General features: G+C 40.3%; 1 protein-coding gene across 2 annotated transcripts in view; it reads right to left on the bottom strand.

The window, feature by feature from the left end:
* SYTL5 (synaptotagmin like 5) overlaps nucleotides 1-27,425 on the bottom strand; it is a 109,663-nt gene that overhangs the window by 12,015 nt on the left and 70,223 nt on the right. Inside the window, exons 6-13 of one of the 2 annotated variants that reach the window (XM_047076391.1) lie at nucleotides 26,095-26,236; nucleotides 22,213-22,342; nucleotides 19,703-19,809; nucleotides 13,382-13,474; nucleotides 12,694-12,759; nucleotides 9,409-9,587; nucleotides 7,516-7,615; nucleotides 4,700-4,861 (exon numbers count right to left, since the gene is read on the bottom strand). In XM_047076391.1, coding sequence (XP_046932347.1) covers nucleotides 4,700-4,861; nucleotides 7,516-7,615; nucleotides 9,409-9,587; nucleotides 12,694-12,759; nucleotides 13,382-13,474; nucleotides 19,703-19,809; nucleotides 22,213-22,342; nucleotides 26,095-26,236 — 979 coding nt within the window. The remainder of the gene's footprint in view (nucleotides 1-4,699; nucleotides 4,862-7,515; nucleotides 7,616-9,408; nucleotides 9,588-12,693; nucleotides 12,760-13,381; nucleotides 13,475-19,702; nucleotides 19,810-22,212; nucleotides 22,343-26,094; nucleotides 26,237-27,425) is intronic. The other variant, XM_047076392.1, reaches the window with a different exon arrangement.

The raw sequence follows: 27,425 nt of genomic DNA, 5'->3' as shown, positions 1-27,425 counted from the left end.
GTACCAGGGTGATGGGTTAGGATTTATTCAAACCATATCCATAAGCAGTTGGGAACCAGTGAAGGCAGCGGACCAAGCAGAGGTGTGGCGTCATCAGGTAACACCTGTTATCGTCTGCGTTTTGAAAAGAGAGATCCACATTCCATCAGAGTTGAAAGCGGAGTTTCTAGTACATTTATAGGTGTAAGGTGGTGGTAATAAATTATGGACAAGTGTCTGCCCAAACTGCCAAATACAGAGAGAGCCTTTTAGCTAGGTAATAATTTCACAGGAACTTACATTTACTCTCTGCCTGAAGGCAGAACAGAGAAGATTTCCTTGGAAAACACTTGAGCTTGCTGTTGGTTTTCAAAGCTCCTTGTTTTTATAATAGCACCTTCTGGGAAGACATGAAAGGCAATTCATCCTGACAAACACTTCTTGTCTAACTACCTAACATGCCTTTCAGAAAGATAATGAGTTACAGCTAATAAACAAGCTCATGTCATGCAGTGAAATAGAAGTTATACTGTGAAACTACAGTACGCGTGACGTCTTGAGCTCTTTCTCTGTCTGCACCAGCCTCCTCACCGGCTTAGTGCTGTAAGACCTAGCAAAGACAAAGGCAGGTGGCAAGGGACTTTCACTAACACAGAGTCAATAAGAAATAAGGCACTCTGTCCTTCCAGTATTCCCACTGCAAAAGGATGTCAGTATTTCCAAAAGCTTAAAAGGACTATTAATTCTGATCCTTTATCACTAAAGAAATTGGTTCTCTGCAGCTTACACTTTACCTCCTCAGCTAGATAATCTACAAGAAAACATCAAGACTCCGGGCTGCTCATCCTGTAGGTACAGCTGATGAGGTGACTACTGCCTTGAAGCGTCTGAGACAGGAGACTGAAAATGAAGTGACATCTCTCATAGCTGTAACTACAGAGCCCACACAGAGCCCAGCTCCTCCTGAGGACGGGCCACTAAGGGACAGGAGGCAGTGTACAGAGTTATGGTGCACCTGCCCTCCCCATTTCTGGAAAGCATGGCACCTAAGCGAGGCCGAATCTGCGGGCTTTCCTCTACGCGTGTCAGAGACACTTATATGTCTCCATAGGTGTCCTCTATTTCTTTGCAGAGAAAGATGATCTGGATTAGAGACGTGAACTATATTGAGTTCCCCAGAAGCTGACTCTGAAGTGAGCATTCTTATGCACGTGACTTCTTAAGAATTGCTCCCAGAGTGCCGATTCGATGAGGCACATGCACCCCAATGTTTATAGCAGCACTGTGACCCTAACTATGGAAAGAGCCTAAATGTCCATTGACTGATAAATGGATAAAGAAGATGGGGTGTGTGTGTGTATATATATATGTGTACACACACACACACACACACACACACACACACGCTGCACCCCTATGTTTATAGCAGCACTGTGAACAAAGGCCTAACTATGGAAAGAGCCCAAACGTCCATCGACTGATAAATGGATAAAGAAAATGGGGTGTGTGTGTGTGTGTATATATATATGTGTACACACACACACACACACACACACACACACACATACACACAGTGGAATATTACTCGGCGATCAAAAAGAATGAAATCTTGCCATTTGCAAGAACATGGATGGAACGAGAATGTATTATGCTAAGCGAAATAAGTCAGTCAGAGAAAGACAAATATCATATGATTTCACTCATATGTGGAATTTAAGATACAAAACAGATGCACATAAGGGAAGGGAAGCAAAAATAAGATAAAAACAGAGAGGGAGACAAACATAAGAGACTCTTAAATACAGAGGACAAACTGAAGGTTGCTGGCAGGGTGTTGGGCAGGGAGAAGGCTAAAGGGGTGAGGGGCATTAAGGAAGGCACTTGTTGGGATGAATACTAGGGGCTATATGCAAGTGATGAATCACTAAATTCTTTTCCTGAAATGATTAGTACACTCTATGTTAACTCGGATTTAAATTTAAAAAATAAAAAATAAAAATAAAGCACTCAACAAAAGAATTGCTCCCAGGATAGACCAGCCAAGGGGCGATGGGAAAAAGGTCAGGGAAGGAGACGAAGCCAGGCAAGGGCATAGCCTGATCCGGCAGCAAAGCTGTAGAGTCTAAGTAATGCCTTGGGGCACCACTCCTTTTGCCCCCCCCCCAGCCGCTCTCAGGGAATTAACTGTGCTTTCAGACTCCCCCATCTATTAGTTATTGGTAAAGGGTTGCTTTGTGGCAGGGCGTATGTAAGCTCCTAGGAGCTTCTGGCTCTCTGCTCACGTGAGAAAAAGCTACAGTAGCCTGAGGAGAGGCTTCTAAACAGAGACTCAGGTGAAAGCTGTTGGACACAAAACTCCTAACAGTCATGGTGAAAGGAATCCAAGGCGACCTGGTAGAGGACCGAGGAGTCAGAGCTCCTTTCTCTGGAAAGACATTAAATGCAATCAGAACTTTTGAGCAGGCTCAGAGAACTACTTCTCCCTTACGATAGAAAGTGAAATCACTCGGTGGTAATGTGAAGGTGATTGCCATGGAAAGTGGTTGGTCCCTGAGCACAGAGGATGCCTGGGAGAGCTCAGATAGCGCCCCAGTGCACATCCTTCAACCATTTCCAGGCAACTGTCTGGAAGCCTCCAAGTTGTTTTCCAAATAGCCCCTCTGTGTTTTAACGTTAAATTTATGACAGACAATTTTATGTATTGAAATGAATGTTACTTGTCCTTCATCTGTGTCCTGCATCACATAATGTCTCGAACATTTTCTAACTTAAGAGTCTATGGTGATCACCCATTATGCACAAAAGGAAGAAAGTGATAGGAGACTGTGAAGTCAGATTAAGTGCTATCCTTTATTGTAGGGCTTGTCATTCAATTCCAAGAGACTTAGTGTTGTAATGACCAAATGTTTCCCCTAGTTCATGTCAGGGGAATGCTAATTCTACTGTGGACCTATTTCTTGTTAATATTGCACTTCCTATTTTTATCATATTTATGTGAGTCATGGGCTTGCAGTTATTTTAAGGACTTTTATTATATTTTATTATCACTTTTACCCCAGCCCAAATATACTTCCCGAAGATTTTCCATGAATTATTCACACCAAGCTTAAGGTCTACAATTATAAAACTCCACCAGAAAGCTGTATGTAACTTCTGAGCCTCAATCTCCACACATAACACGGAAACAATGACACTTATCTCACAATGTTTGTTGTACCTTTAGCTGTGGACAGTGCTGCTATTGATGATGATCAATGCATGTTTTGCTGTCTAGCATCCACTCACCCACCACTCCTTTAGATTTCCTTTGGGGCAATACCACCTTCAGGACCAGAATATGTTCTGATCGTCTTAAGTTAGCTGATGTACCCCACCTCCCCGGCTGGCCACAGCAATTAGCTTAGGATGGGCAACTGATGTAATTAGAAAGAGAACCAGGCCCAGGGCACTGGTTGGACTGCTGGAGGAGGAGGAAATCTTTCTTCTCCTGGACAGTGTGGTGCAAGCATGAGAGGCTTCCAGGTGTTGTAGTGGCCAAGAGAAGCATACTGGAACCAGTGAGGGAAGCCGACTGCATGAGGTCTAAAAAATGAAGCCGACAGACAGAAGAGAGACCAAGAGTGTCCAGGGCCTTGATAAGATTTGAGCATCTGGATCAAGCCATGCTTGATAATCACTGGCCAATAATTTCCTTTTATTTTTTGAGCAGTATGAGCTGGGGTTTCTGTCACTTGCAACATAGGGACTATAATGTAACATAAATACTACCTAGCATTGACTGAGAGCTTAAAATGTGCCTGACGCAGTACTGTGAGCATCATATAGAGTGCTTCTTCAAGCCTCAGAACATCCCAGTAAGATATATCCAATTATTGTATCACAAATGAGAACACCAAAGCCTGGGAAGTTAAATAATTTGCCTAAGGTCACACAGACAGTCACGAAGCCAGGACTGAACCCAGAAAGTCTGATTTGAGTCTACTCTCTTTACCATCATGTTCTTTTTGCCTCTCTGTATATAAAGAACAATCTTTGGTTACATAAATGCGACCTTTTTTTTTTTAATCTCACTTTTGACTTAAAAAAGTACTGTAGAGAGACTCCGTTGCATAGAGTGAATCCAAGGTACTGCTGGTCTAGTTCAGAACATGCTATATTGCACTTAATTTCTAGAATCAGCTTTAAGATGGCTTTTCCGAATATAACTCAAGACCTAGGTTATGAATCTCAAAAGTGGGAATGTAGAAAACCAGATACTTTAGCTACTGGTTACTTCCTTATGTGAGCCAAGGCAAGATCACTCCTGCTTCGGTCTGTCTGAATAGTGGAGAATCAGGAATAGAGAGAATGCTTTGATACCGATTGGCTCTATGGATCTGGTTTTGCTTATGTGAAATTGAGTACTTTCTATTATGATAGGATCACATAATGCGTTCCTTTTGTTTATCCATGGAGACCTTCAAATGATGAATACATTTTTAGCAAGTCAAATTAATAATATACACGACGACGTGACTTGCATTATACAGTCTGTATTAAAGGAGGAGTTCCAAGGAACAGATTTACGTTTATTATATTATTCCAAAATTAGCTGCACTAATCTGTTCAGATTATCACTTGAATATTAGAAGTCTTCAGATTCTTTAGGCCTATGACATCAATTTTGTTCATAACTTGTCTCACTGCGAAACTGTTTAATTAATCTGGAAGCATTTCCTACCTTGGGCTGAAGCACAAACCACTCATCACTTGGATTTTCAAAATTCCATGAGTCAAAAGGAATCTCCACCTCCCCAAGGAAGCTGTTACGTCCAAATCGATCATAATGCCAGACTGAGAGCTGCAGAGTTCTTGTTTCCAGCTGGGTATGGCTGATGGTGTACTGCAAATGAGATTCACAACATCACACTCCACATGGAGGGCTCTGCCCAATTCTACAACGGGCTGAAATGTATTTCCACCATCTTTCGGATATGCATTATGAACGTTATAATATGAACAACATTATATATAATGCATACACAATATGCATTATAACGTTATAATATGAACAACAAACACAAAAACTTTATTTTTCTTTGTTTACGCTACAACTGGGGTTCTACTCCATAAACTGATTTTGTGTTAGACCTCGCGCTGAAAGATATTTCAGCAAATCATTGAGGACAAAGTCAGTAAACTTCAAATATATTAATAAGTGATGAAGCTTGTCTCCTTTCCAGTTTTACTTGGGTTTCATTTGCTAATCATTTTTCCAACATCTACTCTGTAAGCGTAAGGTTTGGTATATCAACTCTCCAACTTTTTTTTTAATGTTTATTTATTTTTGAGAGAGAGAGAGAGAGAGAGAGAAAGAGAGAGCGAGCGAGAGAGCACACTAGCAGGGGAGGGGCAGAGATGGAGAGGGAGACACAGAATCCGAAGTAGGCTCCAGGCTCTGAGCTGTCAGCATAGAGCCCGACAAGGGACTCAAACTCATGAACCGTGACATCATGACCTGAGCCGAAGTCAGACACTCGACCAATGGAGCCACTCAGGTGCCCTCCAACTTCTTTTATTTTATTCATAATGAGAACCCGCAAATCCAGAAAAGTGTTGTCAGTGAGTGTGGGGAGTAAGTTTAGGAATTCCCTGAGCTTGCACTGATGGGTTAACGAGGCATAAAGAATTAGAAAGTCATAGGATGAACACACCCAAGTTTGGGTAAACAAGATTAGGTAAACAGGGCAAAGTCTCCCAGTATAGGACAAAGATATAGGAATAGAAAGGCCTCAGGATGAAAGCATGAAACTGAGGTAAACAAGATTAGGAATTCAGGGTGGAAACGCCCCTCAACTTAGTACAACAGCAGAAAGCTGCTTTCACAGGAAGGAAGGACCAAAATAGGTAAACAGGTAAACAGGACTTTAGACCCCAGCAGGGCAAAGTTGCCAAGAGTGGAGCTAATTAGCAAAAGAAAGGTGCCTTGTTGGCCCTGAGGTAGCATGCTCAGTCTTTCTTGCACCCTAGGCCAGTTTAGGTAAACAGGTGGGGCCTCATGTATGCTATAAACAACCTTATGCCCAGCACCAGAATTTTGTTTTGTATTGACCCAAACCCCTAACACCACATATCTTCAAAACCCCCTTGCCCCCGTGCCCATGAGTTAATGTTCACAGTTTCATTGTCTCTGTGTGCACACCCGTCAGGCTTATAAGCCTTCCTTTTTTTTTTTATTTTCAATTTTATTTTATTTTTTTAATTTACATCCAAATTAGTTAGCATATAAGCCTTCTGATCCTAATAAAAACGGAGCAAGGACCCTTACTCTGGGCACTTTTCTCCTCTGGGACATTAGCCTCTCTCACATTTCAATCCTGCATCTGCTCTCTTGCTGGACAAGAGAGAACTACAGACCCAGAGTCTACAATAAGTGAGAAACTTGCAAACACCAAACTCCATAAAGGGTAGCATAAGCGCAGGAATAAATAGACAAATATGTAGACTGAGCAGAAAGAAAGTATTACTGGGGTAGCTTTTCTTTTTCCAGCAGAACATTATCCACTGACTCATGCCTACACACCCTCAAATCTCCTGCTTGCAACTACCACCTGAGACACACTTCAGACCTCTTCTTGATCTTGGATTTACATCCTTACCTGTCCTTACTTTTCCTGACATGATTAACCTTGGCTTCCTGCTTCCTGAATTTGCCAGGTCACTCTATCTATTCTGCTTGGGCTCAGCTTTGCTATCCTATTATGGCCACTGGATTCACCCTCTGCCTATATTCATTCGTTCTCATTTTCATCTATCTTCATATTGGCTCCTGCTTCTAAACGTGACCCCACTGATGGATGTTCCCATTCACCAATTTCCTGCTATGGTGGACTCTGACTCCATCACTCTGGGCACAAGGATGATAAATTTCCCTGCAACTAGCAATAACTTCTACATTCCAGTCTCCTCAGATCGTTCTTCCCAGGCTAGATTGGCCCAGGGTGAGAGAAGGGGTTGTCACATAGAAGCCCATGGGGAAAAGTAATGTCTCTAGGATTGGAGACTAGCCAAATCCAACCTTGCATCTCCACTGTTCATTACCCACAAGCCTAAATTTAGCCAAATTCTGAAAGCTCACAAGAAACAGTACATATTCATGCTGTGCTAGCAGAACAATGAGTGTGTACAAAGTGACTTCCTGAGTTAGTGTCAAAATTGTGACAAACTCCTCTTCAGGGGAACTAGAAAAAAAATAGCTTTCCCAAGTGTGAAATGTCTTTTAGACAAGATGCACCAGCTCAAATGTAATTTCACTGGATCATATTTACTTAAGGTGTAACTTTAGCAGCAGCAGAGAAATAAGCAAAGTAAGAGCGATTTACAGTTGTTCTCTTCCAAGAACTGTCAGGAAAGCCAAGGGTATTACACTAATTTATTCACATTCTACTTTTCTAAAAGATATTTACGCCTGGACATGCAAATCCTCCAAAGTTACTTTTAAACCAATGAGGGTGTGAACAGTATCAACTGAGTTAATATGAGAGCGCGCGTACTTACCTTTAATGTCTCGTTGAATTCTGGATTGGTGCCTGTTCTGATCTTGGTCTTGCGTTTATTGTTTCTGGACTTGTCAGGAAGAAGGTACGACTTCACATAACTGCAAACGATAACACATGAAAGTAATTATTGGGAAACTTTTACTTTGCAAGAAATAGGGGCTTCAGCGAATAAAAGAGGTGAAGGGAATAGGCCAGCACACATGAGAAACCCAAAGAGAATATAGTCTGCACAGCAGGACACCTTAAAATATAACTCTGGACCTTCAATAAGAGGAAAGTAGTATAGTGATAAATAGTGTGGGCTCTGGAGTCGATCCAACTAGGTCTGAATCACTCCATGCCTCACTGGTTTTGGTAAACTCAAGAAATTACTTAACCTCTCTATGCCTCAGTTTCTTCATCTGGAAAACTGGGAGAGTAACAGTAACTTACAGCATTCTAAGAATTAAATTGGTTGATATGTACAGGGAGCTGATGTATTATACTACTCAATAAATGTCATCTATTTATAGGATCAATGGTCTCAGAAAATACCACAGGGTTGTATTCTTCTCCATTCAGATGTCAGGACTTAAGATGAGTGGAATCAATGGTGATGGGTAAATGAAGGAAAATGACGGAAAAGAACAAATAGGAAATCATAACCTGATGTCACAATAACAATTCTACCCAACACCTTGTGTTGAGCTATCCCAGGAGTCTCTTGGAGCGGGAGCATCCAAGTCAAGGCAGACTTAGAAATGTACAAGACTGCAATGTACAAGATGGTGAAGCACATCTACCAGAGCTCTAAATGACCTGTTTCCATGCTACTCTAAATGACTATATTGGTCCTGAAGCCCGCTGATAGTTAGCTGAGGAAGTAGGTAGACCAAACTATTCTCTGATCTTAAGACACTTGGAAACAGCTTCTTTGAGTTGTGTATTGAACCTAGGTCACCTATTATGAAGGAAAGGGGTAACATAACACAGCAGGCCTCATTGTGCTGTCCTTAGAAACACTTGCTTACAAGGTTAGCGGTTGGCTGGCGTCTGGAAACTTGGATTCCGGGAGGATTCTCATCACTTCCAGAACAGATAAAGGGGCTCACTGTGACTAAACTATGTGTAAAAATAATATGGCTTATGCAGAACACCTGCTCTCCTTCTGGGACACTGGAATTTTGGTATGTGACCAGCTGAGTCTCTAAATGAGCTCCTCTGGTGGACAACATTGTACATATGCTGCCATAACTTGTTGCTGGGAAAATTAAGCACATCCTGTGTAACTCCAGTGGGAAAGGACACTTGGAGGTTTAAGCCTGGATTCTTTAGAACTTCACCACATATGCCTTTTTTCTTTGCTGATTATCACTACATGTGGAGTTCCGGGAGTCCTCCTAGTAAACCAGCAAACCTGGCAGTGATCTTGGGAAGCACTGACACATCTTTCATCTAGTTCCCTTCCAATGTGTCATGGTCCCCATCTGCCTCCCAGCTGATACCTGGAATCCTGAGAGCCTCAAAATTGTCCTTTTGAGTCGTTCAAGTGGGTTAACAGCTTGGTGATTTTCTCTGGAGGTTCTCCCAGAACAGGACACTCACACATCCTGGGGTGTGCCCATGTGTCAGCCAGCCTCTATCTCAAACAGCTGCCTCTGCGTAAACTACAAATGTGCCAGTCCTGAATCACGGTGACTAACAGCTTTTTAAAAACTCAGAATAACCACGGACAAAATCATTATATGTACACCTAAGAGAATATCTAGAAGTGTAGCACAGGAGAAAAGGGACAACCTCCTGAAAAGGCTCCGAATCAAGAGGAATGCTAAGAGTCTTCTGAAACAAAAACACACATACTGACAAAGGAAGCAGTGATTGAAAGAGTCTGAGGAATATGTTATATGCTTACGCATCCGTCCTCTGTTTCTTTTCATCTCCTATGGCCAGATTTCTGCAATTCTTGACAAAAATGTAGAGCCCGCCAGTTTTGTAGCAGTAGCTGATGTGAAGAAGGATTTCACCACTGACCTTCACGTTGCCATAGTCTCCTGTTTCACTGTAAACACTCATCATGCTGTTAAGGCTGGTCTGGAATAAACGAGATGAAGACAGGTGTCCAGTGTTATTCTCATTGTTTCCTCACAGAAGCCACCCCCTTCATTCAATTACAATTCTTATTCGTTATAATGAGCAGGAAGGTGTAGGGTGAGAGAAGAAAGCAAAAATCACTTGTTTTGCTTGTTTTTCTGGTATTGTATAAAGTCCAAGCTGGCAAGGGACAAGAAGACTTAAGGAGCATTAGTAAGGAAGGCAGGAAACTTGCTGAGAAGGGCAGCATTGCCTTTCTGGGTGGCAAATAGCCTTTGTTTATTCACTTCTAATGAATACGGGGTCACTGAGGCATTTCCAATCCCACATCCTCTCCCGATTCATGTAGCTTTCACCTTTCTCACTGGTAGACTCAAGGTCAGTCTACTTCAAGGTCTAGAATGCATCCATCAGGACAAAGAAAAGCTCATACATTTTGTGCTAGCAGGAGACACAAGGTTTCCTCTCTGACACCCCCAGAGAGCATCCCATCAGTCTCCGGGAAGCCATAACAGCAGCTTTAACAAGGGCAGGCCAGAAGAACATCATATACCCTTGGCTGTTGTGAATTCCCTGAGCAGCTGTTGTGGTCACATGGGTAGTATGAGACCAGAACTTTGTAAACCTCTACAAAATAACAACCCACAAAATAGAAGAGTAAGCAAAAAAATTACACACCAACCAACAAATAATATAAAATGTGAGAGAAAAACAGTCCAAATCTACCAGAATGAATAAATGGCAAGGGACATATTTAAATTAAATGTAACAAAAGTATCCTTTAGTGCCCAAACTGTATCTTAGCAACACAACTGTCACAAGAGACCACTTGAAAGGCTTTCATGAGTGACCCAGTAGTTTCAAAAGCCCTGTCTGTGAACTGGTGGGAAGGATTATATAGTAAGTACAAAGAGAGCCCAGGCTTCCCACTTTTCAGATACGCCTAACAAAAGTCATCATGTTCCTCTAGTTACTCAGAGTAGAGACCGATCAAAGAACAGGATGTGGGTGACGTGGCTAGCATCTCTTCTCAGCTGGAGTCTAGGGCTTAAGAATTCCATGATTACTTAAAAATGATAATTTCAAGAGAGCTAGTGAGTGATCTAATTTGTCTTGCCCAGTCCTAAAACGAAACAAATTTTTCATAATAACAGGTGGCTTTGAGCAGTGCTTTTCAAACTTTAATTGCACATAAATCACCTGGGGATCTCTGTCAAATGATGATTCGGGTCCAGTTAGTCCCCAGTGGGGTCTGAGAGTCTGCTTTTCTAACAAACGCCTAGGCCCACAGCTTCCAAAATGTGTACTGAGGCATCCCAGAGTACCACAGCACATGCACAGGGGCAATACAGGATATTTTAAAGTTTCAAGGGAAACACAGCGACATCTATCAGACACGGTGCAAACTGTTTATGGTAGTTCACGATGTCAACATTAAATCACAATTTATTCTTTTCAGGTAAGTCCTAACGGTGTGAAGCTGAGTTTTTGACAGTTGCCATGAAAAAAAAAAAAGTGCTGCATAAAAATCAACGTGGAACAGGAAATAAAAGAGGTGCTGTTCAATCAGAGTCCAAGATTTGACAAGTTGTGAAGTGCCCAACAGGCAACCACATCCCATTAGTAAGGAATAAGAGCTATTTAAGAGTGGAATAAAAATATTTTTCTTTCAATTTATGTGTATTATTGTTCCACCTTTCTACTAAGTGGTTAGCATAGCAGTGCTTATTAAGTTTTTTAACCTAACCGATGTGGAGAACAAAGGCAAAAGAAATCTAGAAAAAATTAAATTTTCCGTTTCAGCCCATTGACAAGTCTGAGACAGGCAGGGTGACTTTCCTCCAGGAACTCAACTGCCTTGATGCTAATACTTTGCTAGAGGCAAAAGGCAACCTTAGCTTGACATCAGCCTGACCTCCAGGACCCTGTAAGTCTCTAACATAAAAATCCCTTTGGAAACTTCCTTTATCTCTACCCACCGCTCCCCCTCTCCCTGCAAGATACATGTTAGCAATCATCCTCCAAGCATACGGCCCCCTGGTATACATCTGAAGGGTCTCGTGACTAAGGTTTTACTAGACTATGTAAATACCCTTACCTTTCACAGCAGCTAGCCCCTCAAGGTCCCGGAAATCTTGCTTCCAAATTCCTTAGAGGCTTATACTATCCCTCACCCCCTCCCACTTTGAAAGTATATAACCAGTCCACTCCTCACACCCCCAGTGCAGCTCTTTCTGCCCACAGAAAGCTCTTCCTGCCTGTCCCTGTGCTTTCACAAAACCACCTTTTTCCACCAAAGACATCTCGAGAATTCTTTCTTGGCTGTTCATTCCCAGACCCCAACATTTCACATCACTAACTACACGATACATGGGTTGGTCAGGTGTTATTTTTGGCTCAGGAGTAGGATCAAAGAATCACTAGGGGTTCTGTGAATGGACAGTGTGAGAGTCTCTGCCCTAGGGGGATGCGATGTTGCTGGTGCATAGACTATGTTTTGACTTTCAAGGGCTTCAAGAATACGCCTCTATTCCCTGTTACAGAAGACGAAACTCTGGCCTCCAGAAATTACTGGCAGAGCCAAGGCAGGAAGCAAGATCTTCAGATTTTTAGTCTGAGGACCTCCCTACCATGCCTCCCCACTAAGTTGTGTCGACATCACATCCCTCAGTAGCCACAGTTTCAAAAAGGTCCTCAGTAAGCAGGGGGACCCTATAGATAGAAGAAAATGTAAGAACCCACAAATGCTGGAGTTTGGGAGAAATTAAGGCAATTTTGCTCCTAACCAACCAGTATGCTCTCAACCAAGTTAATGTGATTTAAAATAGAGATGTTCATTTCAAAGAGATTTCGTAAATGGTAAATCATTTTGAACCATGTGTCTTTTGACTGGCACTCAGGTTCTCATGTTTAATGATCTTTTCTTCCCTTGGACTACTTGGATTCTGATAATGTTGTTTACCCTTTAAAGAGAAACTCTGGTTAATTACACACAAGGCAGGAAAAGATAAATGCTGGAAAATGTGCCCACCTTATCAGATTTCCCGTACCATGAAATTTGTGAAGTATGGTTGGAAAGAAGGCAAAGGAAAGACTGAAAACTCACAGTGTCTGAGTCAGCATCAGGGACATTCAGGTAGGTCCACTTCCTGTCAGAGCCTGCTGGAGAACTCTTTAAGAAAGTCGCCCAAAGGTCAAAAGGAAAAAGGGTATTAGAGCAACAGACAGAAATCAGAGAAGCAAAAAAAAAAAAAAAAAAAAAAAAAGACCTACAGGCATATACACATAGATGGATATGAGGACACGGGGGCTCCTAACGCCTACTTCTCAAGCAAAGCCTTGAACATGAAAGTAAGAAGGGACTTTATTCTACAGGCAGTGAAAAGCTATGGACAGTGTCTGAGTAGGAGAGAAACCCGACTGGGTATGTATTTGAGGAAAACGACTAGCAGCAGCATGGTGGATGGTTGGGAAATTGAGAGAACGGGGGCAGGGAAATAAATGTATGCAGAGAACTATGATAGTTTATAGGTTTGAGGTGATGAGAGCCTGAACTGGGGAGGGAAGATGTTTTAAAAACTGGGCAAGGACCATGGAAGGAGAGGGAAGGAAAAACCCATACAAAATTAGACCAAAAAGTTTTCTGTGGCCAAAAGGCAAGCAGGTGATTATAATGACGTTTAACTCACTATCACACATACTCCCAAGAACATTCCTATCTCCTTTGAAAAAAAGTACAGAAAATCAACAAGAGAAAGAAGAAACTTCCAGTCACAGGCTAGATAAATGCTTACGGTTGACAAGCCACTTGCTAGACTGTGGGTGTTTGCCGAAAACCGTGAGGACACTAAGTCATTAATGCCTTCCCCAGTGTCTTCCAAGGAGTCCTAAGGAAGGAGGAGAACATCAGTGCTTTAGTTTCTTTCTTTCCTAGAAAGAGTTTTCACTTCCAAAACCACTTTGTTTTAAAATACCTTGAACTATTAGATACAAATATCTATAAATCACCTTATTCTGAGGTTTTTCTCTTTTGCTATCCATTCAATGTGAATTATTTCATCAGAGGATTGGGGTCTCCTTCCTACTGGTGCTTGTTTTATGAAAAGAACATGAAATTTAGAATCACACAAACCTGGGTGTTCAATTTCTACCTCCCTGATCTCTAAGCTTTGGGCAAGGTACTTAAATTATTTAACTAAAAAGAAAATGGGTTTATGCATGTGTGTATACTGTCAATATGGGGAAATAGATCTTAAAAATCTCTCCAACAGAATGAACTCTTTTAGACACTGGATTCTTGTCCAAAATTCCAGATTCTGCTTTTCTTCTCCTACATGATAAAGTGGTTTTTCCTTTGGTTAATCATGCAATGCATTTTTACAGTAAAAATTTGCAAGCAATATACATAAATATAAATTAAACTCAGGACTCCCACTAATATCTTAATGATCAAGTTTCAATAGTTTTATGATATGTACACACACATGCCTACATACACAACCACACATAAGTGGAATATATCATGCATACTTTTTTTTACATGAACACCTTGCTTTTTTGCTTCTCCTCTCCTCCGTTTCCTCTCACCCCAAGTTAAACTAATATTTTATATATTCTATTCCATATCTCCTTATTTATGTGAAAAATCATATAAAATTGTGCACACAGAAATCTGAGCAGTCATACATACGAATTTCCTTTAACCATGTTGTTATAAATTGATATATATATATATATATATACACACACACACATATATATATATATATAATTCTGTGCTTCAAACTCAAACAAATTCTAAAATATCACACATGGAGAAAAGTGCATCAAACATAATTGTACAGTATAATAATATTAAGTGATTGAGTAGAAGCCCCCTTTGTGCTCTGTCAATGTCACAGACCTCTTTCTCCCATCTTTGAAATAATATCTTAACTCTTATGGTAATCACATCCTTACTTTTCTTTCTATTTTTGCTACCTAAGCATTCATTCCTAAACAATATGATATTGTTTTGCCTGTTTCTAAATTGTATGTAAATACAATTAAATGTAAGAGGCTCTTTTGGGTTTTGCCTCTTTGTCTCGACATTATAGTCTTTTAAGAGTCATCCAAATTGTTGCATAATGTTATCATTTGTTTATTTTTATTTATTAGTCAATGGTTTCATACCCCACACTTTATCCATTTTCTGTTGCTAAATGTTTGGGTTGTTTCCAGAGTTTTTTCTATCATTATCAAAGTTGCTATGAATATTCTTTTTTGGTTATTTTTTTGAGAGAGAGAGAGAGAGAGAGAGACAAAGAGCAAGTAAGTAAGTGCGTGCACACGAGTGGGGGAGAGGCAGAGACCAAATCCCAAGCCCACTCTGTGTGCTGTCCCTGCAGAGCCCATAGCAGGGCTCCAACTCATGAACTCATTCATTGCCCACCCCGGTCTGCTCTGGCAATCACCAGTTTCTTCTCTGTACTTATAGGTCTAGTTCTGCTTTTTATTAGTTTATTCATTTGTTTTTTTAACATTCCACATATAAGTGAAATCATATGGTATTTGTCTTTCTCGGACTTTTTTCACATAGAATTCTGCCCTCTAGGTCCATCTGTGTGTGTGTGTGTGTGTGTGTGTGTGTGCACGCACATGTGTGTGTGTGTGTGTGTGTGTGTGTGTGTGTGTGTGTGGATATATCTTTATCCACTCATCTATGGATGGATACTTAGGCTGCTTCAATATCTTGGATATTACAAATAATGCTACAATAAATGTAGGGGTGTGTATATCTTTTCAATTTACTTTTTTGTCTTACTCGGATAAGTACCCAGTAGTGGAATTGCTGGATTATATGGAAATTCCCTTGTTAATTTTTTTTTAAATTTTTTTAATGTTTATTTATTTTTGAGACAGAGCATGAACGGGGGAGGGTCAGAGAGAGAGGGAGACACAGAATCTGAAGCAGGCTCCAGGCTCTGAGCTGTCAGCACAGAGCCTGATGCGGGGCTCGAACTCACGGACTGTGAGATCATGACCTGAGCCAAAGTCGGACGCATAACCAACTAAGCCACCCGGGCGCCCCATCCCTTGTTAATTTTTTGAGGACCTTCCATACTGTTTTTCACAGAGGCTACATCAATTTGCATTCCCACCAACAGTGCATGAAGGGTCCTTTTTCTCCACATCCTCATCAACACTTGTTATTTCTTGTCTTTTTGATTCTAGCCATTCTGACGAGTGTAAAGTGACAGCTCATTGTGGTTTTAATTTGCATTTCTCTGATGATTAGTGATGCTAAGCATCTTTTCAAGTGTTTGCTGGAAATCTGTACCTTTTCTTTGGAAAAATGTTTATTAAGGCCCCTTGCTCACAGTTTAATTGGATTTGAGTTGTATAACATCCCTCTATATTTTGGACATTAACCCCTTAACGGGTAAAACATTTGTACATATATTCTCTCATTCAGTAGGTTGCTCTTTTTTGTTGTTGACAGTTTCCTTCATGGGACAAAAGCTTGTTATTTCGGTGTAGTCCCAATAGTTTAATTTTGCTTTCATTTCCCTTGCCTGAGGAGACACGTCTAGAAAAATATTTCTACAGCAGATATGAAAGAAATTACTTCCTATATTTTTTTGCTAGAACTTTTATGGTTTCAGGTCACACATTTAGGTCTTTAATCCATTTTGAGTTTGTTGTTGTGTGTGGTGTAAGAAACTAGTCCAGTTTCATTGTTCTGCATGTTGCTGTCCAGTTTTCCCAGCACCATTTGTTGGAAAGACCGTCTTTTCCCCCACTGCATATTCTTGTCTCCTTTGCAATAGATTAATTGACCATAGAAGTGTGGGTTTATTTCTGAACTCTACATTCTGTTCATTGATCTATGTGTCTCTTTATGTGCCAGTGCCATACTCCTTAGTACAGATTTGTAGTAGATCTTGAAATCTGGGATTGTGATACCTCCAGCTTTTTCTTTTTCAAGATTGCTTTGGCTATTCAGGGTCTTTTTCTGGTTCCATACAAATTTTAGGATTATTTGTTCTAGTTCTGTGAAAAATGTTGTTGGTATTTTGGTAGGGATTGCATTTAAATCCATAGATCATTTTGGGTAGTATGAACACTTTAACAATATTGGATCTTCCACTCCATGAGCATGGAATATCTTTCCATTTGCTTAAGTGCTCTTTCTTTCATCACTGTTTTATAGTTTTCAGAGTATAAGTCTTTCACCTCCTTGATTAATTTTATTTCCAGGTATTTTATTATTTGTGGTGCAATTGTAAATGGGATCATTTTCTTAATTTCTCTTTCTGCTACTTCATTATTAGTGTATAGAAATGCAACAGATTTCTGTGTATTAATTTTGTATCCTGTGACTTTACTGAATTCACTCATCAGTTCTAGTAGTTTTTTGGTGGAGTCTTAAGGGTTTTCTATACACAGTATCATGTCATATGCAAATACTGAGCATTTTACTTCTTCCGTATCAATTTGGATGCCTTTTGTTTCCTTATTGTTGTGGCTAGGACATGGAGCACTATGTTGCATAAAAGTGGTAAGAGTAGACATCTTTGGCTTGTTTCTGATCTTAGAGGAAAAGCTCTCAGTTTACCACCATTGAGTATGATGTTTGCTCTCAGTTTTTTCATATATGGCCTTTATGTTAAGATATATTCCCCCTACTTTCCCTTTGTTCAGGGTTTTTATTATGAATGGATATTGTACTTTGTCAAATGCATCTGACGATCATATGGTTTTCCTTTGTCTTGTTAATGTGATGTATAATATTAATTAATTTGTGAATAATGAACCACACTTGCATCCCTGGGATAAATCCCACTTGATTGTGAATGATTTTTTTAAGTTTACTTATTTATTTTTGAGAGAAAGAGAGCGAGCGAGCGAGAGAGAGCGAGCGAGCAGGGGAGGGGCAGAGAGAGGGGGAGAGATAGAATTCCAAGCAGGCTCTGTACTGTCAGCACAGAGCCCAATGTGAGGCTTGAACTCAGGAACTATGAGATCATGACCTGAGCCAAAACTAAGAGTCAGATATTTAACCAACTGAGTCACCCAGGCACCCCGTGGTGAATTATTTTTTAAGTGTGCTGTTGGATTTGGTTTACTAATATTTTATGGAGGATTTTTGCATCTCTGTTCAGCAGAGATATTGGCCTATAGTTTTCTTTTTGTAGTGTCTTGATTTGGTTTTGTTATCAGTGTAATGCTGGCCTTGTAGAATTCATGTGAAAGTCTTCTTCCTCTTCTATGTTTTAGAAATTTTGAGAAAAATAGGTATTAATTCTTTAAATATTTGGTAGAATTCACCTGTGAAGCCATCTGGTCCTGGACTTTTGTTTGTTGGGAGTTTTTCGATTACTGATTCAATTTCATTGTTACTAGCTGGTCTGTTCAAATCTTCTATTTCTTCTTGATTCAGTTTTGGTGTTGAAGTCCTTTAACTTTTGTTCATCTGGGCAACTCTGTATCTCATTTTCAGTTCTGAATAACTTTTCTGAGTATTCTTGGTTGTAGGTTTGTTTGTTTGTTTGTTTTTCAGCACTTTGAATATACCATGCCACTCCCTTCTAGCCTGGAAAGTTTTGGATGAAACTCAGCTGATAGACACATGGTGTTTCCCTTGTATGTAACTATTTTCTCTTGCTGCTTTTGAGAGCACTTGTTGAGATGAGCACTGGGTGTTATATGGCAACCAATTTGTCAATAAATTATATTAAAAAATAAAATTCTCTATTTTTTTCCACTTTAATTATTATGTGTGTTGATGTGAACCTCCTTGGGTTGATTTTATTGTGGACTCTCTGTGCCTTTTTGACATGGATGTTTATTTCCTTACCCAGATTATGGAATCTTTCAGCTATTATTTCTTTAAATAAGTTTCTGCCTCCTTTTCTCTCTCCTTTTCTTCTGGGATCCCTATAATGTAAATATTATTATGCTTAATGATGTCACTGAATTCCCATAAGCTATTCTAATTTGTATTATTCTTTTTCCTCGTTGCTGTTCAGCTTGCTTGCCTCCCACTACCCTGTCTTCCAGATCATCTATTTGTTGTTCTTCATATTCTTATCTGCCATTGATTCCCTCTAGTATATTTTTAATTTCAATTATGGAGTTTTCTAGGATCAGGAATAGTTTCATAATGTTGGAATTAGCTGTTCTTTAAAGGTTGAACACAAGTAAGCTTTGAAACCATTTGATCTTATTGCCCCACCCCCTTTTGTGGTAGATTTTAAAATACTTTCCAGGTTTTTTTTTTTTTACTCTAGTAAATAACAGTGAGCTTTAGAACCCAAGTTTCCTGGCTTGCTTTGGAAAATTATACTACTGTCATTTAACATTGTTTTATAACTTTCTTTCAAAGAATTCAAATTGCATTATAGCAATTACAGAAATCAGAATATCAAGGTATTAGAACTAGAAGGAAACTTAATAATTTAACTCAACCTTCTGATTTCAAAAACAAGTTCACGTTTGCACTAATTTTTACATAATTTAATCTCAGTTATGAAGGTAGTTTATTAGGGGTAACTTGAGATGTACAAATGTTCATATAAAATATACAGTCAGATAAATCTGGTAATATAGAATTTAGAAAATGTTGGCATCCTTCATTTTCCAGATTTAGATTAAGTGATGTTAAGCCAGGAGTTGAAATCCCCAAGAGGTATTTTTTTTAGGGATAATCTTCACCCATTAACCTGATTACTAGTTAACTTTTCTAAATCATTCTTTTTCTTTTTTTTTTAATTGAGAGAGAGAGAGAGAGAGAGAGAGAGAGAGAACGCACATGAGCAAGCAGGGGAAGGGGAGAAGGAAAGAGAATCTCAAGCAGGCTCCACATTCAACATAGAGCTCGAAGACGTGGGACTTGACCTCACAACAATGAGATCATGACCTGACCTTAAATCAAGAGTTTGACTCAACCAACTGAGCCACTCCAGGAGCCCTTCTAAAACATGCTTTAGTTGTTTTTATATATTGGTTGTGAAGACCAGTAGAAACAGATTCCCATATATCTTCACTTTATTCTCACCTAAAAGTGGGAAGGTTTGGAACAAGACCGTGCCCTTTCCTCATGATCATTAGACTTTCTTCCACATCCAACTTACCAAGTCTTTGTCTAAAGCCCCAGGGACAGACTTGCTTCTTATGTTTACAGTATTCTCTAAATCTTCTGGAAATGACCCACTCAAATCTAATTCAGATCGACTCCGGTCTGGAGGAAGGAAGAGAACAGGAGAGATATCAATCAGCTAATTTTGTTAGAAGATTTCATTTTTTTAAATGTTTGTTTAGTTTTGAGAGAGAGAGAGAGACACACAGAGAGAGAGAGACAGAGAGAGAGAGAGAAGAGAGAGAGAAGAGAGAGAGAGAGAGAGAAGAGAGAGAGAAGGGAGAGAGAGAGAGGGTGCCCATGTGAGCCAGGGAGGGACAGAGAGAGTGGGAGACAGAGGACCTAAAGCAGACTCTGCACTGACAGCAAAGACCTGGATATGGGGCTCAAACTCACAAACCATGAGATCATGACCTGAGCCAAAGTTAGATGCTTAACCGACTGAGCTACCCAGGTGCTACAATCTCATTTTTCATTGCCAATGTTTTATCATTATTTCCATTCTTTCTAGGGACAGGGCATGGAGTGTTAAGAAAGCAACAGTCAGAGAAATTTCATGCTGCTTACACTAACATACTTTTTTTAAATAATATTTTCAATTTTTTTTTGACGGCATTATCAACACCGATGCGTTCATTTCACGTTTGGTTAAAGGAAGTTAAATGTTCTATTGTAAAATACAAATTTTTAAGCTAAGACTTCTGTTTTTCTCATAGACTAAAAAACTCTCACAGAACAGGGCCTTAAAATATAATGAGCTCTTAGAAAAAAATAAAGCATTAATCATTCTTGATTTATATATTTAGAGAATTCACTGTGTTTTTACATTTGACATACAATGCTATTAAAGGATATAACAAATTTCTTTCACATAAAAAGGGAGTGGCCATAGGAAAACTGAGAGGAAGTTCCATTTCTTCAGGCACAAGAACAGTCTTTCATCAGAGGAACATCTTGCTTTCAAATATGTAATTGTTTGAAATTTTTAAAAAAATTTTTATTTAATTTTATCTTTTTTTTTTTGAGAGAAAGAGAGACAACACAAGTCAGGGAGAGGGGGAGACAGAAGAGAGAAAGAGAGAATCTTAAGCAGGCTCTGCACTCAGCACAGAGCTTGACGTGGGGCATAATCTCATGACCATGAGATCATGACCTGAGCCGAAATCAAGAGTCAAATGCTTAATCAACCGAGCCACCCAGGTACCTCTTAAAAATATAATTTAAAGAACAGTGCACCACTCAGTAATGCTGTAGACAACTTACTAAGACAAAGACAGTTCATTTACACAGAGTGGTGGTTCTATGTCAAAGCCCTGCTGGGATAGACATAGTTGTTCACTATGAGAAAGATTAAAGAGAGCAAGTTCGTACTTGAGTTTGAAATGGTAAATGAAACACTGCAGAAGTGCTTAGCACAGTGCCTGACACAGTATGTGATCAAAAAACAAGAGCTGTTGACTAGAAGGAGTAGAAATATAATCTATGAGGTTGGCCTGTAGACTAGTTAAAAATTTTTCTATTAACAGGAGAAACAATTTTGCAGTCCTGAACAAAATGCAACAAGAACCACATATATTTAGAAAACCCTTTGTGAGCTACATGACTAGGAAAGACTCCTCAACTCAGCACACAGAATCTAGCCTCAGGCTTTATGCAAATATCATCGTTAGGTAACAGTTAACCTTTCCATGTTGAGGATTCTGTCATGATTGTAATTCTACATAAGGGACTACTGCAAATGTCTCTAAAGAATTTTCTTATTCGTAGGTAATAAAATTGCAACATAAATAATACCTGTTTCACAGGGTTGTTGTGATGGAGAAGTGAAATGATATACAGTATTTGAATGTACCATCCGAATGAAAAGGGTTATTACTCACTTTAATGCAGCTTACAAGTAACTTTTTATTTAAACCACAGGATAATTATTCTTTCTAGATATAGGGCATTTTAGACCATCATGTCTACTGAACTATCATTTCCCCGAATTCTGGAAAAGTGTTATCTTTCTACCAAATGAACCACTTATATTTCCTACACTCCTATACTGATGTTTGGTATAGCTCTGAAACTTGACTGACAAGCATATACACTTAATAAATGGATTTTGCATGAATGCAGGAGGCTCAAGGTGTCGCCTGGGTCCACATTTAACCTGTTCTTATGGAATGGACCTACCATCACGGGTCAAGGGACAGACGATTATTTTCTAAAGCATGAAATATCCATTTAATGTCACACAAGACGGTCAATTCCAAATGACTTAGTCAAGGGTGCCTGGGTGGCTCCGTCAGTTATGCTTCCAACTCTTGATTGTGGCTCAGGTCATGATGTCAGGGTTTGTGAGATGGAGCCCTGTGTCAGGCTCAGCGCTGACAGTGTGGAGTCTGCTTGGGATTCTCTCGCTCCTCTCTCTGCTTCTCCCCTATGTTCACGTGTGCTCTCTCTCTCTCTCAAAAGAAATAAATAAATTCAAAAGAGAGTAGTCATGCTCTAAATACCCACCTGAGGAGAGGGAGACCTCAGACACTGCTATGGACGGTGTGCCAGAAGTGTTTCTGCGACGACTCTTTGTGAGGTCGTCAGATGTGCTTTCAAGGGCAGCCAAATCCATGGAATTTTCGAAACCGTGTTCCTTCTCACAAAGTAAAAATGAAAAAAGAACATTATGATGACTGCAGTTTACTTTCAAATCATATTAATATACTTCAGTATAACCACAGTTATGTTGTATTACTCTTTAGGAGGGGCTAGTTAACATTAGCGGTGGGGGGGTCCTCATCAGGGGTCCATATAACTCTAAAACTTACTATCAATAACCGCTCTATAAAACCCATTTGTTAATTAGGACAAAAGTTGTTCCAAATAATTTTACATTCACAAAACTGCGAGTGTTCCAATATATAATTAGCAAGAAAGATGATATAGGTACAGCTCCAATCTTAAATGAACTCTATATAAGAATATATAGAGGGGCGCCTGGGTGGCTCAGTCGGTTAAGCATCTGACTTCGGCTCAGGTCATGATCTCACGGTTCTTGAGTTCGAGCCCTGCGTCGGGCTCTGTGCTGACAGCTCAGAGCCTGGAGCCTGCTTCTGACTCTGTGTCTCCCACTCTCTCTGCCCCTCCCCAGCTTGCACTCTGTGTGTGTGTCTCTCTCTCTCAAAAATAAACAAAACATTAAAAAATTTTCAAAAGAAGAAAAAAAAGAATCTGGCTAGCTTTGCATCGTCAGAGTTATACACAAGCATAGTATTCTGTTTTCTCCCATGTTTGTCCCTATTCTCAACACTCTCTTTCCCCAGTGACCCCCCCTACCTCCTACACCCCCATTTAACAGAAGACCGTGACCCACAATCCAGGTTAACACATGGCACAGAAGGGCTCCCAGGATACTGCCCCAGCCTTGCACCAGAGTCTGTTCTGATAGCTCAGTGCCTCTGCCATATCAGTTACTAAATATTTTGAATATCATTCCTTGTTAGGTTGCCAGCGAAGTAAGGGTAATCACCAACTATCAATGCACTTTTCTGGGTATGGAACACTACTGCTTGCTGAGCTTAGTATAAATATTTATAAATTTTAAATCTGCCTTTTACCTTATCAGCAAGTACAATTCAGACTAGAAGTATTTAAAGAAATCTTCTATTTTTATTCAATCTGTCTGGAGGCCTTTTGGCTTTTCCTTAAAAATATTTATAGAATCTGGCTGTTTACAGTCTCTGCTTTTCTTTTTTAAGTTTATGATTTATCTTTCTGAAGTTGCAACACAGGAAGAGTCGATATTTTAAATAAATATTTAGTTTGTATATTCAGTATTTAGATAATAACTATTTTTATTAAAGTATCATTGCCATATGATGTTAGTTTCAGGTAGATAGCATAGTGATTCAACAATTCTGTGCATTATGCAGGGCTCACTACCATAAGCATAGTCACCATCTGTCACCATAGGATGTTATTACAATATTATTGGCTATATTCCCCATCCTCCACTTTTCATCTCCACGACTTAACTTATTTTATAAATGGAAGTTTGTACCTCTTAATCCCCTTCACCTATTTCACCCACCCCCTCATTCCCCTCTCCTCTGGCAACCACCAGTCTGCTCTCTGTACACATGAATCTGTTTCTGGTTTTGTCTTTGTGTGTTCATTCATTTTCATTTTTAGAATCCACATATAGGTGAAATTATGTGGTATTTTTCTTTCTCTGTCTGACTTCCCTTAGCATAATACCCTCTAAGTCCATCCACATTGTCACAAATGGCATGAACTCATTCTTTTAAAAAAAAAATTTCTATTTATTTATTTTTGAGAGACAGAGCACAAGTGGGGGAGGAGCAGAGACAGAATCCGAAACAGGCTCCAGGCTCCAAGCTGTCAGCACAGAGCCTGACGTGGGGCTCGAACCCACAAACCGTGAGATCATGACCTGAGCTGAAGTCGGACGCTTCACCGACTGAGCCACCCAGGCGCCTCAAGAACTCATTCTTTTTTACGGCTGAGCAATATTCGATTGTATACATTTACTACTTCTTTATCCACTCGTCTATCATGGGGCACTGGGGCTACTTCCATATCTTGGCTATTGTAAATAATGCTGCAATAGACATAAGGGTACGTGTATCTTTTTGAATTAATGCTTTCCTTTTCATTGAGTAAACACCCAGTAGTGCAATTGCTGGGCCGTAGGGTACTTCAATTTTTACTCTTTGAGGAACCTCCATACTGCTTTCTACAGTGGCTGCACCAGTTTGCATTCCCACCAACAGTGCACAGGATTCACAACCTCCATTTCTATCCCCTTGTTCCAAAGCCCAGTGTCTCACTTGCAGGAAGACAACGGCATCCTAACTGGTCTGTTGGCTTTTCCACTTGTTCCCCTACAGCTGCTTCTCAGCACAGCCTCCAGATCCTGTATAAAAGAAGCCACATCTTCTGCCTATTTTTCATTGGATTATGTTTTGGGGTGTTGGGTTGTGTAAGTTCTGTACATATTTTGAATTAAGGAGCACAGTCGTCACGATGAGCGCCAAGTGATGTATGGAATTGTTGAATCAGGATGCTGTACACCTGAAACTAATACAATCCTGTGCATTAACTATACTGGAGTTAAAAAAACTAATAAAAAATAACAAAACAAGAAGCCACATCGTGTCACTCTTCTGCTCAAAACCCTCCAGCTGTCCCCAGCTTACTCCAAGTCAATGTCAAAGTGCATACAGTGGTCAGTCCCTATTACCTCTCTGAGCTCACTTCCTCCTCCTCCTCCCTTTGCTCACTCACAACAGCCAAACTGGCCTTCGTGTTCTTCCTTAAACATACCAGGCACGTTCCCACTTCAGAGTCTTAGCACTGGCTATTTCTCTAGGGACGTTAAAAATATTTTAGGCACTGGTTGAACAGTGCCTTGACCATCCAAGAGGGAGGCCAGCCATAAGTAATTGGAACAGCCTTCCCTGTATGTGTACCTGCTGAATATCAGTGCTGTCCCTACCTGGAGAAACACCTTGCTCCAGACTCCTGCATAGTTAATTCTTTCACTTCAAGTGTTTGTTTGACCAGGACCAAGATTTCTTAAACATAGATGTCAGCTCTATGTATGGAGCTTCCTGCTTAACAAAAAATCTAGATGCTCATTGATTCAAAAGAACCATTTCCATATATGTATATATGGAAGGTGTGTGTGTGTGTCCCCCCCCCCACACGTTTGTTTATTTTTGAGAGAGAGAGAGGGGGGGAAAGGGAGGGAGGAGCAGGGAGAGATGGGGACAGAGGATCTGAAGCGGGCTCCGTGCCAACAGCAGAGGGTGCGATGTGGGGCTTGAACTCACGAACCCTGAGATCATGACCTGAGCGGAAGTCAGAGGCTTAATGGAGTGAGCCACACAGGCAACCCATATTCTCTCTATATTTTATGTATAATGCAATTTAAGTCTTTATGGTGTGTTGATCCCTAATTTTAACAGGTGTGCATAAAGAAAAACTATTCAAATATTTCAAGGTTCTACTTTTCCTGATTTAAATCAGTCTGGGAAAGTTTTAGTGCAGTCAACTTAGGAATTCTTGGCAAATAACATGGAAGATCAAACTAGGAGACTTCTAAACATTATTTATATTTTGTTTAAGCCACATAAGCCACATAGCCATTTAACCCCCCATCATACAAATACCACCTTTGAACCTGCTCCTTCCCTTTCCTTCACATTTCTGGCTTCCCACCAAGAGCTAAGGGTGCAGGAAGTTCAGTCCTGATAACGAAGCATCTACAATTAAACAGCATAAACAACATGCTTCAAGATCCCTGGAACTCCGACCCAACCAGGCAATGGTGGTGAGGTCAAGTCTCGGAAGCTGGGCGTCCTTTCACATTTGTGGACTTACTCTACTGCTGGCTGAGGTCACGCTGCGTGTGCTTGGAGCCGGTGACCTCTGCGTGACGGGGGTCACTCCACTGCTCCGGCTGCTCTTCCGAGTTGCCGGGCCAGCTTCCTGGTCATAAAGGTCTGATGAACCAGTGCTTCCCCTAAATGAGAAAGAATATTCTGACTTTAACTAGGATGCAGACCAGCAAGCAAAGACACAGCCATGGAAAAGCTTCCAAGAAAATGATGATGACAAGCGAACCCCCCAGAAACGCACTGCAGCCACACTGGAATCGGTCGCTATCTTCCTCAGAGACTCACTAGGCTCAAGCCCATTTGTCTGACTCCAGGGTTTCTGTAACTGAGCTTCACCCGACCGTTCCAGCCTTATTTCCTACTGCTCACCAGCATCCTCCCACCTGCGCAGGTTCTCCGCTCTCCTCTCAACTCACCACACTCACGGCACCCGCTCCAGCTTCTACCTCTAAGGCTTTTTCTCATGTTCTCTCCACCTGCTATGCTCTATTTGCCACTCTGCACTTATGCAAATCTTCCCCATCCTTCATGGCCCAGATGAAGGCCAGCCTCCCCTATCAGGCACTTCCTGTCATCTACAAGCCTTGTGAACCTCTGCTCTGCTCCGTTCTTACTGATTCACAGTCTTTGCCAAACTATGTAGCACTTCACTCCAGGATGTCTTATTTGGCTTCTAAGTGATCCACATATATGGGCCTTGTTGCCTCTTTCAACCTGAGCTCCTTGGGGACAGAGTTCATGACATATTTACCACATTATCTCTACCACCTTCATAAATGCCTTGGTGCAAAGGAGGCACTCAGTACATACTTAATCAAAGAGTGGGAATTACGTTTTATTTCCCTATGTTGTTTCAGTGTCTGACTCATGGTACACATTTAATAAATGTGGCATAAAAATAATGACATTTGGTAAATGGTGGTAAATGGGCTTGACTCACTTTGTTTGCTAAAACTGATTCAATCCCATTCAATAATGATTATAAAATAATAGTTCCTGCCTTTGAGGTGATCATGATTTTCTGATTACATGGAGCTTCATAAGTATAAGTTTTGACAAATTAGATTTTAAGAGAAGTGTTTGTTCTATTTTATTCTTTATCCTCGGTGAACACAAAATACGCTAAGTGGTAAAACATAAGCCTTTGTGAATTTCACTATTTGATTTACTATTTAGTAAGTTATAAGTGCATCTATAATCATAAGCATGTTAAAGCCTAGACGTGATAGTTAACAGTGATTAGAACTTACGTTTGACCCAGTCAGAAAAGATATGCAAAAGAATAGAGGAAGAGTGCTTTAAAAAAAAAAAAAA

The sequence above is a fragment of the Lynx rufus genome, unplaced genomic scaffold, assembly GCF_022079265.1.
Source record: "Lynx rufus isolate CCGP_SWC_20201006 ecotype Redwood Valley unplaced genomic scaffold, mLynRuf1.p SCAF_14, whole genome shotgun sequence".
Lineage (NCBI taxonomy): Eukaryota > Metazoa > Chordata > Mammalia > Carnivora > Felidae > Lynx > Lynx rufus.
Note: the sequence above shows the minus strand (reverse complement) of the source record. Positions and strands in the feature narration are given on the sequence as shown.